This window comes from Lonchura striata, chromosome 38, assembly GCF_046129695.1.
Source record: "Lonchura striata isolate bLonStr1 chromosome 38, bLonStr1.mat, whole genome shotgun sequence".
Taxonomy (NCBI): Eukaryota; Metazoa; Chordata; class Aves; order Passeriformes; family Estrildidae; genus Lonchura; species Lonchura striata.
The window spans coordinates 2,089,923-2,101,901 of record NC_134640.1 but is presented as its reverse complement, the minus strand read 5'-3'; the positions used below and the strand labels follow the sequence as shown (position 1 = coordinate 2,101,901).

Genomic DNA, 11,979 nt, shown 5'->3' with positions numbered 1-11,979 from the left:
GCCCCTTTAAGCCGCCCCCCCCTCACGTGCCGCCCCTCCCTCCCGTCCCCCTCCCGCTCGGCCGCGTCTCCACCAATCAGCGGCGGGGGGCGTGGCCGCGGCGCGGGGAGGGGGCGTGGCCCGGGGACGGGGGGCGGGAGGGGTCAGTCCGCGATCAGCTGCGGGAGCGCGGGGAGGTGAGGGGAGGGGGGCGGCCACAGTGGGACCCCCCCCCCACCGGGACCGGGGGACCCCCCCACCCCAAAATTGAGGAGGGGTCTCCTGCCCGGGGGGGGTTCAGGGGGGGTTCTGGAGCCGCTGGAGAAGTTTGGGGCTCCCTTGGGGGGGGGTCCCGTGAGGTGGGGGGGGGGCGCGGAGGGTTCGGGGGGGGCACCCATGGGTGGGGGGGGTCCCTAAGGGGGGTTTTGGAGGGGGAGGGGGGGGTTGGGAGGGGCTGAGGGGGCTTTTGGGGGGGTCCTGGGGGGGTTATGGGATTTTGGGGGGGGTCCCATGGGTGGGGGGGGTCGTGGGGGGGGGTCCTGGGGGGGTTATGGGATTTTGGGGGGGGTCCCATGGGTGGGGGGGGTCCTGGGGGGGTTATGGGGTCCTGGGGGGGTCCCATGGGTGGGGGGGGTCTTGGTAGGGGTCCTGGATGGGGTTATGGGGTCCTGGGGGGGGTCCCATGGGTGGGGGGGCTCGTGGTGTGGGTTCTGGGGGGGTTATGGGGTCCTGGAGGGGGTCCCATGGGTGGGGGGGGTTCCTGGGGGGGTTATGGGGTCCTGGGGGGGGTCCCATGGGTGGGGGGGGGGGTCTTGGTGGGGGTCCTGAGGGGGGTCATGGGATTTTGGGGGGGGTCCCATGGGTGGGGGGGGTCTTGGTGGGTGTCCTGGGTGGGTCCTGGTTGGGGTTTTGGGGTCATGGGTGGGGGTCCTGGGTGGGTTATGAGATATTTGGGGAGGGGTCCCATGGGTGGGGAGGGGTTCTGGGTGGGGTTTTGGGGTCATGGGGGGGGGCTCCCATGGGTGAGGGGGGCTCCTGGGGGGGGTTATGGGGTATTTTGAGGGGGGGTCCCATGGGTGGGGAGGGGTCCTGGGTGGGGTTATGGGGTATTTTGAGGGGGGGGTCCCATGGGTGGGGAGGGGTCCTGGGTGGGGTTATGGGGGGGGTCCCATGGGTGAGGGGGGATCTTGGGTTGATTTTGGGGGGTTTGGGGTCATGGGTGGGGGCTGGGGACTCCCCCGATATTTTGGGGGTCCCGATCCCAATTTTGGGGCTCCCATGACTCTCTGTGACCCCCAACCCCCCAAATTTTAGGGTCCTCCCCACAACCCCCCAATTTTTGTGTCCCCCCCCCCCCCATTTTTGGCTTTCCACCAATTTTTGGCTTTTTCATTTTTGGCTTTTTCTCCCCAATTTTGGCTTTGCACTTTCCCCACGGGACCGGGGGCTCCCCCGATATTTTGGGGGTCCCATTCCCCATTTCGTTTTGGAGGTCCCGTGACCTCCCTGTGACCCCAAACCCCCCAAATTTCGGGGTTCCCCCCCAGAATCCCCCCAATTTTTGGGTTTTGCCCCCAATTTTTTGGCTTTTCCCCCCCAATTTTGGCTTTGCACCTTTCCCACAGGACCAGGGTCTCCCCGGTATTTTGGGGGTCCCGTTCCCCATTCCGGGGGTCCCGTTCCTGATTTCAGGGGTGCCGATCCCAATTTTGGGGGTGCCGTGACATCCCTGTGACCCCAAACCCCCCAAATTTTGGGGTCCTCCCTCCAACCTCCCCAATTTTGTGTTCCCTGCCATTTTTGGGTTTCCCACCCCAATTTTTGGCTTTTCCCCCCCAATTTTGGCTTTTGCACCTTCCCCACACGCCCGGGGGCTCCCCCGATGTTTTGGGGGTCCCGTTCCCCATTCCGGGGGTCCCGTTCCCCATTCTGGGCGTCCCGTTCCCGATTTCGGGGGTCCCCTTCCCCATTCTCATTTTTGGGGGTGCCGATCCCGATTTCGGGGGTCTCGTCCCAATTTCGGGGTTCCCGTTCCCGATTTTGGGGGTCCCATTCCCCATTTCGCGGGTCCCGTTCCCATTCCGGGGATGCCGATCCCGATTTTGGGGGTGCCGATCCCCATTCCAGGGGTCCCATTCCCCATTCAGGGGGTCCCATTCCCCATTTTGGGGGTCCCCTTCCCCATTCCCGTTTTTGGGGGTCCCGATCCCCATTCCAGGGGTCCCCTTCCTCATTCCGGGGGTGCTGATCCCGATTTTGGGGGTGCCGTGCCCCCCGTGTGCCCCCCAGGCCGGTTTCGGGGTGCCATTCCCCATTCCGGGGGTCCCGTTCCCCATTCCCGTTTTCGGGGGTCCCGATCCCCATTCCAGGGGTCCCATTCCCGTTTTTGGGGGTCCCGATCCCCATTCCGGGGGTGCTGATCCCGATTTTGGGGGTCCCATTCCCGTTTTCGGGGGTGCTGATCCCGATTCTGGGGGTGCCGTGCCCCCCGTGTGCCCCCCAGGCCGGTTTCGGGGTGCCATTCCCCATTCCGGGGGTCCCATTCCCGTTTTCGGGGGTGCCGATCCCGATTCCGGGGGTCCCATTCCCGTTTTCGGGGGTGCTGATCCCGATTTTGGGGGTCCCATTCCCGTTTTCGGGGGTGCTGATCCCGATTCTGGGGGTGCCGTGCCCCCCGTGTGCCCCCCAGGCCGGTTTCGGGGTGCCATTCCCCATTCCGGGGGTCCCGATCCCCATTCCGGGGATCCCGTTCTCCATTCCAGGGGTCCCATTCCCGTTTCCAGGTGTGCCGATCCCGATTCCGGGGGTCCCATTCCCGTTTTTGGGGGTCCCCTTCCCCATTCCGGGGGTGCCGATCCCGATTTTGGGGGTCCCGTGCCCCCCGTGTGCCCCCCAGGCCGGTTTCGGGGTGCCCAGATGCCGCTGGCCCGCAGCGTCTCCGTCAGTTCCCTGCCGGGCCTGGAGGACTGGGGGGGTCCCGGCGCCCCCGACAACGTGGTGCTCTTCGAGGTGGCCTGGGAGGTGGCCAACAAGGGTGAGACCCCCAAAAAACACAAACACCCCAAAAAAAATGGCCTAAAAACTGTATGGGAGCTCCCCCGAAACGAAACGATCCCAAAAAACCAGGTTAAAAATAAAAATACCCGCGAAAAAATAGCCTAAAAATGAAAATATCACCCCAAAAAATAGCCTGGAAGTGAAAAGAACCCTCCTAAAAATAAAAATACCCCCCAAAAAATAGCCTAAAAATGAAAATATCACCCCAAAAAATGGCCTGGAAGTGAAAAGAACCCCTCTAAAAATAAAAATACCCGCGAAAAAATAGCCTAAAAATGAAAATATCACCCCAAAAAATAGCCTAAAAGTGAAAATACCACCCCAAAAAATAGGCTGAAAGTGAAAAGAACCCTCCTAAAAATAAAAATACTCCTCAAAAATTGCCCTAAAAATAAAAATAATCCCCAAAAATAGCCTAAAAAGAAAAATAACCCCCCCAAAATAGCCTAAAAATGAAAATACCTCCAAAAAATAGCCTAAAAGTGAAAATACCCCCCAAAAATGCCCTAAATATGAAAATACTCAAAAAAATATCCTAAAAATAAAAGTACTCCAAAAAATAGCTTAAAAGTAAAAATACTCCCCAAAAAATAGCCTAAAAATAAAAATACCCCCCCGAAAATGCTGTAAAATTAAAAATACTAAAAAAAAATCCTAAAAATAAATATACTCCCAAAAAATTGCTTAAAAGTAAAAATGCCCTCAAAAAATATAGCCTAAATACGAAAATAACCCCCTAAAAAATAAAAATACTCCTCAAAAAATGCCCTAAATATAAAAATACTCCCAAAAAATAGCTTAAAAATAAAAATACCCCCAAAAAACAGTCTAAAAATAAAAACACCCCAAAAAATGCCCTAAAAATAAAAATACTCCAAAAATAGCTTAAAAATAAAAATATCCCCCAGAAAATAGCCTAAAAATAAAAATACTCCCCAAAAATGCCCCAAAAATAAAAATACCCCCCCAGAAAATGCCCTTAAAATAAAAATACTCCAAAAAAAATAGCCTAAAAATAAAAACACCCCAAAAAATATCCTAAACATTTTTGGGAGCTTCCCCGAAATTAAACAATCCCCCAAAAAATACCCTAAAAATGAAAATACCCCCAAAAAATATCCTAAAACATTCCTGGGAAATTCCCTGAAATGGAACAATCCCAAAAAAATAGCTTAAAAATAAAAATACCCCCCAAAAAATACCCTAAAAATAAAAATACCCCCAAAAAATACCCTAAAAGTAAAAACGCCCTAAAAAAAACCCCTTAAAAATAGAAATACCCTCAAAAAATATCAATACCCCAAAAAAATATCCTAAAGAATTCCTGGGAACTTCCCTGAAATGAGACAACCCTCTAAAAAATATTCTAAAAATAAAGATTCCTCCCTCAAAATAAACCCTAAAATTAAAAATACTCTAGAAAAATATCCTAAAAATTTCCTGGGAGCATCCCCGAAATGAAGCAATCCCAAAAAAATATTCTAAAAATAAAAATACCCAAAAAAAAAATCATAAAAACTATCTGGGAACTTCTTTAAAATAAAAACATCCCGAAAAAAATCTAAAAAATTCCTGGGAAATTCCCAAAAAAATTCCCAAAAAAATTCCCCCAGGTGTGTCGGGGTTGGGATTTGGGGGGTGCCAGGGATTTGGGGTTTCCATTTATTTGGGATGGATTTGGGGTGGATTTGGGATGGATTTGGGGTGAAATTGGGGTGAATTTGGGGAGAAATTTGGGTGAATTTGGGGTGAAATTGGGGTGTATTTGGGGTGAAATTTGGGTGGATTTGGGATGGATTTGGGGTGAAATTGGGGTGGATTTGTGGTGGATTTAGGATGGATTTGGGGTGGATTTGGGATGAAGTTGGGGTGAATTTGGGATGAATTTTGGGTGAATTTGGGATGGGTTTGGGATGGATTTGTGGTGGATTTGGGGTGAAATTGGGGTGAATTTGGGGTGGATTTGGGGAGAGATTTGGGGTGAAATTGGGGTGAATTTGGGGAGAAATTTGGGTGAATTTGGGGTGAAATTGGGGTGGATTTGGGGTGGATTCGGGATGGATTTGGGGTGGATTTGGGGTGAAATTTGGGTGGATTTGGGATGATTTGGGGTGAAATTGGGATGAATTTGGGGTGGATTTAGGATGGATTTGGGGTGGATTTGGGATGAAGTTGGGGTGAATTTGGGATGAATTTTGGGTGAATTCGGGATGGATTTGGGGTGGATTTTGGATGGATTCGGGGTGGATTTTGGATGGATTTTGGATGGATTTGGGATGGATTTGGGGCAGATTTGGGATGGATTTGGGGTGCCCCTGACCCCGTTATCCCCCCAAATGCAGTGGGGGGGATCTACACGGTGCTGCCCTGTGAGATCCCAGGTGTGTCAGGGTTGAGATTTGGGGGTTCCAGGTATTTGTGATGGTGCTCAGGGATTTGGGATGGATTTTGGATGGATTTTGGATGGATTTGGGGCAGATTTGGGATGGATTTGGGGTGTCCCTGACCCCCTTATCCCCCCAAATGCAGTGGGGGGATCTACACGGTGCTGCCCTGTGAGATCCCAGGTGTGTCAGGGTTGGGATGTGTCCCATGTGTCTGGGTTGATCTCAGGTATTTGGGGTGGATTTGGGATGGATTCAGGTTGGATTTGGGATGGATTTGGGATGGATTTGGGGTGGATTTGGGGCAGATTTGGGATGGATTTGGGGTGCCCCTGACCCCCTTATCCCCCCAAATGCAGTGGGGGGATCTACACGGTGCTGCCCTGTGAGATCCCAGGTGTGTCAGGGTTGGGATGTGTCCCATGTGTCTGGGTTGATCTCAGGTATTTGGGGTGGATTTGGGATGGATTCAGGTTGGATTTGGGATGGATTTGGGATGGATTTGGGGTGGATTTGGGGCAGATTTGGGATGGATTCAGGGTACCCCTGACCCCCTTATCCCCCCAAATGCAGTGGGGGGATCTACACGGTGCTGCCCTGTGAGATCCCAGGTGTGTCAGGGTTGGGATTTGGGGTGTCCCAGGTGTCTGGGTTGATCTCAGGTATTTGGGGTGGATTTGGGATGGATTCAGGTTGGATTTTGGATGGATTTGGGATGGATTCGGGGTGGATTTGGGGCAGATTTGGGATGGATTCGGGGTACCCCTGACCCCCTTATCCCCCCAAATGCAGTGGGGGGGATCTACACGGTGCTGCAGACCAAGGCGCGCGTGACGGCCGACGAGTGGGGCGAGAGCTACGTGCTGGTGGGGCCCTACGTGGAGAGCGCCGTGCGCACCCAGGTGGAGCTGCTGGAGCCGCCCCAGCCCGCCCTGCGCCGCACCCTGGCCGCCATGAACGCCCAGGGCTGCAAGGTGGGCACGCCTGGCACACCTGGGCACACCTGGGCACACCTGGGGGGGAGTTATGGGGTCAGGGAAGGAGTTATGGGGTCGGGAAATGAGTTTTGGGGTTGGGGGACTGGAGGGTCCCAAGGATTGGAAGGCACCCAGAGCACCATGAACACCCAGGGCTGCAAGGTGGGCACGCCTGGCACACCTGGGGGCACCTGGGCACACCTGGGGGGCACCTGGGGGCACCTTGGGGGGGAGTTATGGGGTCGGGGAAGGAGTTATGGGGTCAGGATGGAGTTGTGGGGTTGGGGGTCCCAAGGGTTGGAGGGTGCCCACAATGCCATGAACGCCCAGGGCTGCAAGGTGGGCACGCCTGGCACAGCTGGGCACACCTGGGCACACCTGGGGGGAGTTATGGGGTTGGGGAAGGAGTTATGGGGTCAGGAAATGAGTTTTGGGGTTGGGGGACTGGAGGGTCCCAAGGATTGGAAGGCACCCAGAGCACCATGAACACCCAGGGCTGCAAGGTGGGCACACCTGGCACACCTGGGGCACACCTGGGCACACCTGGGCACACCTGGGCACACCCGGGGGGGATTTATGGGGTCGGGGAATGAGTTATGGGGTCAAGGAATGTGTTTTGGGGTCAGGGAGCGAGTTATGGGGTCGGTGAAGGAGTTATGGGGTCACAGAAGGGGTTTTGGGGTCAGGATGGGTTTATGGGGTCAGGGAAGGGGTTTTGGGGTCGGGGAAGGCATTTTGGGGTCAGGATGGATTTATGGGGTCAGGGGGTTATTTATGGGGGGATTTATAGGGTCAGGGAAGGGGTTTTGGGGTCGTGGAGGAATTATGGGGTTGAGGAATGAGTTATGGGGTCACAGAAGGGGTTTTGGGGTCAGGGGGAGATTTATGGGGTCAGGGGGGATTTATGGGGTCGGGGAAGGGGTTTTGGGGTCAGGGAATGAGTTTCGGGGTTGGGGAAGGGGTTTTGGGGTCGGGGGGCATTTATGGATTCAGGGGGGGATTTATGGATTATGGGGGGCATTTATGGGGTCGGGGGGGATTTATGGGGGGATTTATGGGGTCACAGAAGGGGTTTTGGGGTCAGGGGGGGATTTATGGGGTCGGGGGGGATTTATGGGGTCGGGGAAGGGGTTTTGGGGTCAGGATGAATTATGGGGTTGGGGGGGAATTTATGGATTCAGGGGGGGATTTATGTGGGGGGATTTATGGGGTCGGGGGGGATTTATGGGGGGATTTATGGGGTCAGGGAAGGGGTTTTGGGGTCAGAAAGGATTTATTGGGTCAGGGAAGGGGTTTTGGGGTCAGGATGAATTATGGGGTCGGGGGGGATTTATGGATTATGGGGGGGATTTATGTGGGGGGATTTATGGGGTCGGGGGTCCCAGGGCTTGGGGACAGCCCCAGATTTGGGGTGAGGACACCCAAGGACCCTCCCCCAGTGGAGCCCCCAAATTTTGGGGGAATTTTGGGGGTCCCGGGGTGGGGGAGGCTTTCCCATAGGGGGGATTTTTGGGGGGGATCCCAGAGATTTGGGGGATTTTGGGGGGGATCCCTCAGATTTGGGGGATTTTGGGGTGGTTTTGGGGGATTTTGGAGGGATTTTTTGGTGGGTTAGGGGATTTGGGGGATTTTGGGGGGATGTGGGGGGATTTTGGAGGGATTTTGGGGGATTTTGGAGGATTTGGGGGGATTTCGGGGATTTTGGGGGATTTTGGAGGATTTGAGGGGAGTTTGGGTGGATTTTGGTGTGGTTTTTGAGGATTTTGGGGGATTTTGGGGTGGTTTTGAAGGATTTTGGAGGGATTTGGGAGGATTTCAGGAATTTGGGGGGATTTTGGAGGATTTGGGGGGATTTGGGGGTGGTTTTTGAGAATTTTGGGGGGATTTTGGGGGATTTTAGGGGATTTTGGAGGATTTTGGGGGGATTCGGGGGGATTTTGGGGCGGTTTTTGAGGATTTTGGGGGATTTTGGGGTGGTTTTAGAGGATTTGGGGGATTTTAGGGGTTTGGGGCAGATTTTGGAGGATTTGGGGGGATTTTGGGGTGGTTTTTGAGGATTGGGGGGGATTTTAGGGGATTTTGGGAGGATTTGGGGGGATTTTGGGGCGGTTTTTGAGGATTTGGGGAATTTTGGGGGATTTTGGGGTGGATTTAGAGGATTTGGGGGATTTTGGGGTGGTTTTTGGGGATTTGGGGGATTTTGGGGTGGTTTTAGAGGGTTTGGGGGATTTTGGGGTGTTTTTTGAGGATTTTGGGGGGATTTGGGGGATTTTGGGGCGGTTTTTGAGGATTTTGGGGATTTTGGGGGATTTTGGGGTGGTTTTAGAGGGTTTGGGGGATTTGGGGGTGTTTTTTGAGGATTTTGGGGGGATTTGGGGTGGTTTTAGAGGGTTTGGGGGATTTGGGGGTGTTTTTTGAGGATTTTGGGGTGGTTTTGAAGGATTTTAGAGGATTTTGGGGGGATTTTTGACGATTTTGGGGGGATTTGGGGGATTTTGGGGACACTTTGGTGGCACCCAAGGGCCCCGCGTGTCCCCGGGGGGGGTTGGGGACACGGGCCCGCCCCTCCCCCCCCGGCACGCGGGGTTTATTTTTAGCCCCCCCGCCCCTCCCCCCTCGGCAAAGGTCAGGGTGGGGGAGGGGCGGGGGGAGGGGCCCCTCCAGGGGGGCTCCGGCCCCGCCTGGGGGCGATTTTGGGGTCAAATATTCAATTTTTGGGGTCCTTTACGGCATTTTTGGGGTCACTGGGGCAAATTTGGGGTGATTGATCTCATTTTTGGGGACATTTGTGGCATTTCTGGGGTCATTTGTGGCGATTCTGGGGTCGATCATTCAATTTTTGGGGTAATTTTTGGCAATTTTTTGGGGTTATTTATTGCAGTTTTGGGGTCAATTATTTCATTTTTAGGGCAATTCATTCTATTTTTGGCATTGTGGCATTTTTGGGGTCGATTATTTTGTTTTTAGCGTAATTTATTCTATTTTTGGGGTCATTTATGGCATTTTTGGGGTCATTGGGGCAGATTCGGGGTGATTTACCTCATTCTTGGGGACATTTATGCCATTTTTGGGGTCAATTATTTCATTTTTAGGGCAATTCATTCCATTTTTGGGGGTCCTTTATGATGTTTTTGGGGTCGTTTATCCAATTTTTGGGGTGACTCATCCCATTTTTGGGGTCATTTGTGCCATTTTAGGGGAGTTTAGCCCATTTTTGAGAGAATTTATTCCATTTTTGGGGCGGTGACAATTTTGGAACCCCCAAATTTTGGGGTTCAGGTGAATTTTGGGCGCTGGCTGATCGAGGGCAGCTCTTGGAGGGGATTTAGGGTGAACTTTGATTTAGGATTTCCCAATTTTGGGCCACAAACCAACTGAGGTGACCCCAAATTGGACATTTTGGGGCGGTGACAATTTCGGGACCCCCCAGATTTTGGGGTTCAGGTGAATTTTGGCAATGGTTGATCAGGGACAGCTCTTGGAGGGGATTTAGGATGAACTTTGATTTAGGATTTCCCAATTTTGGGTCACAAACCAACCGAGGCGACCCCAAATTGGACATTTTGGGGCGGTGACAATTTCGGGACCCCCCCAAATTTTGGGGGTTCAGGTGAATTTTTGGCAGTGGTTGATCAGGAAGAGCACTGGGAAGGGATTTAGGGTAAACTTTGATTTGGGATTTCCCAATTTTGGGCCACAAACCAACCGAGGTGACCCCAAATTGGACATTTTGGGGCGGTGACAATTTCGGGACCCCCCAAATTTTGGGGTTCAGGTGCACTTTGGGCGCTGGCTGATCGAGGGCAGCCCGGCCGTGGTGCTGCTGGACGTGGGCGCCACGGCCTGGAGCCTGGAGCGCTGGAAGGGCGAGCTCTGGGAGAGCTGCGCCATCGGCGTGCCCTGGTACGACCGCGAGGCCAACGACGCCGTCCTCTTCGGCTTCCTCGTCGCCTGGTTCCTCGGAGAGGTGGGCCTGGGGTTCCATCAGGGGCTTTTGGGGTTCCTCAGAGGTTTTGGGGTGTCCCTGAGGGGGTTTCAGGTGGTTTTGGGGTGCCCTGGTACGACCACGAGGCCAATGACGCCGTCCTCTTCGACTTCCTTCTGGTCTGGTTCTTGGGAGATGTGGATTTTGGGGTTCCATCAAGGGGTTTTGGGGTTCCATCAAGGGGTTTTGGGGTTCCTCAGGGAGTTTTGTGGTTCCTCTGAGGTTTTTGGGGTTCTTCAGGGGGTTTTGGGGAGATTTGAGGTGGTTTTGGGGAGGTTTGGGGGAGGTTTGGGGAGGTTTGAGGGAGGTTTGGGGTGCCCTGGTACGACCGCGAGGCCAACGACACCGTCCTCTTTGGCTTCCTCGTCGCCTGGTTCCTCGGAGAGGTGGGCCTGGGGTTCCATCAGGGGCTTTTGGGGTTCCTCAGGGGTTTTGGGGTGTCCCTGAGGGGGTTTCAGGTGGTTTTGGGGTGCCCTGGTACGACCACGAGGCCAATGACGCCGTCCTCTTCGACTTCCTTCTGGTCTGGTTCTTGGGAGATGTGGATTTTGGGGTCCATCAGGGGGTTTTGTGGTTCCTCAGAGGTTTTTGGGGTTCCTCAGGGGGTTTTGGGGTTCTTCAGGGGGTTTTAGGGAGATTTGAGGTGGTTTTGGGGAGATTTGAGATGGTTTGGAGGAGGTTTGGGGTGCCCTGGTACGACCGCGAGGCCAACGACGCCGTCCTCTTCGGCTTCCTCGTCGCCTGGTTCCTCGGAGAGGTGGGCCTGGGGTTCCATCAGGGGCTTTTGGGGTTCCTCAGAGGTTTTGGGGTGTCCCTGAGGGGGTTTCAGGTGGTTTTGGGGTGCCCTGGTACGACTGCGACGCAAAGACTTGGTTCTCTTTGACTTCCTTCTGGTCTGGTTCTTGGGAGACGTGGATTTTGGGGTTCCATCAAGGGGTTTTGGGGTTCCATCAAGGGGTTTTGGGGTTCCTCAGGGAGTTTTGGGGTTCCTCTGAGGTTTTTGGGGTTCTTCAGGGGGTTTTGGGGAGATTTGAGGTGGTTTTGGGGAGATTTGAGGTGGTTTGGAGGAGGTTTGGGGTGCCCTGGTACGACCGCGAGGCCAACGACGCCGTCCTCTTCGACTTCCTTCTGGTCTGGTTCTTGGGAGACGTGGATTTTGGGGTCCATCAGGGGGTTTTGGGGTTCCTCAGAGGTTTTTGGGGTTCTTCAGGGGGTTTTGGGGAGATTTGAGGTGGTTTGGGGGTGGTTTGGGGTGCCCTGGTACGACCGCGAGGCCAACGACGCCGTCCTCTTCGGCTTCCTCGTCGCCTGGTTCCTCGGAGAGGTGGGCCTGGGGTTCCATCAGGGGCTTTTGGGGTTCCTCAGAGGTTTTGGGGTGTCCCTGAGGGGGTTTCAGGTGGTTTTGGGCTGCCCTGGTACGACTGCGACGCAAAGACTTGGTTCTCTTTGACTTCCTTCTGGTCTGGTTCTTGGGAGACATGGATTTTGGGGTCCATCAGGGGGTTTTGGGGTTCCTCAGAGGTTTTTGGGGTTCCTCAGGGGGTTTTGGGGTTCTTCAGGGGGTTTTGGGGAGATTTGAGGTGGTTTTGGGGAGATT

At 54.1% G+C, this 11,979-nt stretch overlaps 1 protein-coding gene across 1 annotated transcript in view; it reads left to right on the top strand.

Annotated features, from left to right (window-relative positions):
• The first annotated feature begins 142 nt into the window (after window positions 1–142).
• The window catches only part of GYS1 (glycogen synthase 1), a 30,044-nt gene continuing 18,207 nt past the window's right edge, over window positions 143–11,979 (top strand). Inside the window, exons 1-4 of the mRNA XM_077789863.1 lie at window positions 143–176; window positions 2,876–3,013; window positions 6,213–6,394; window positions 10,173–10,364. Of these exons, the coding sequence (XP_077645989.1) occupies window positions 2,896–3,013; window positions 6,213–6,394; window positions 10,173–10,364 (492 nt within the window). The 5' untranslated portion in view covers window positions 143–176; window positions 2,876–2,895. The remainder of the gene's footprint in view (window positions 177–2,875; window positions 3,014–6,212; window positions 6,395–10,172; window positions 10,365–11,979) is intronic.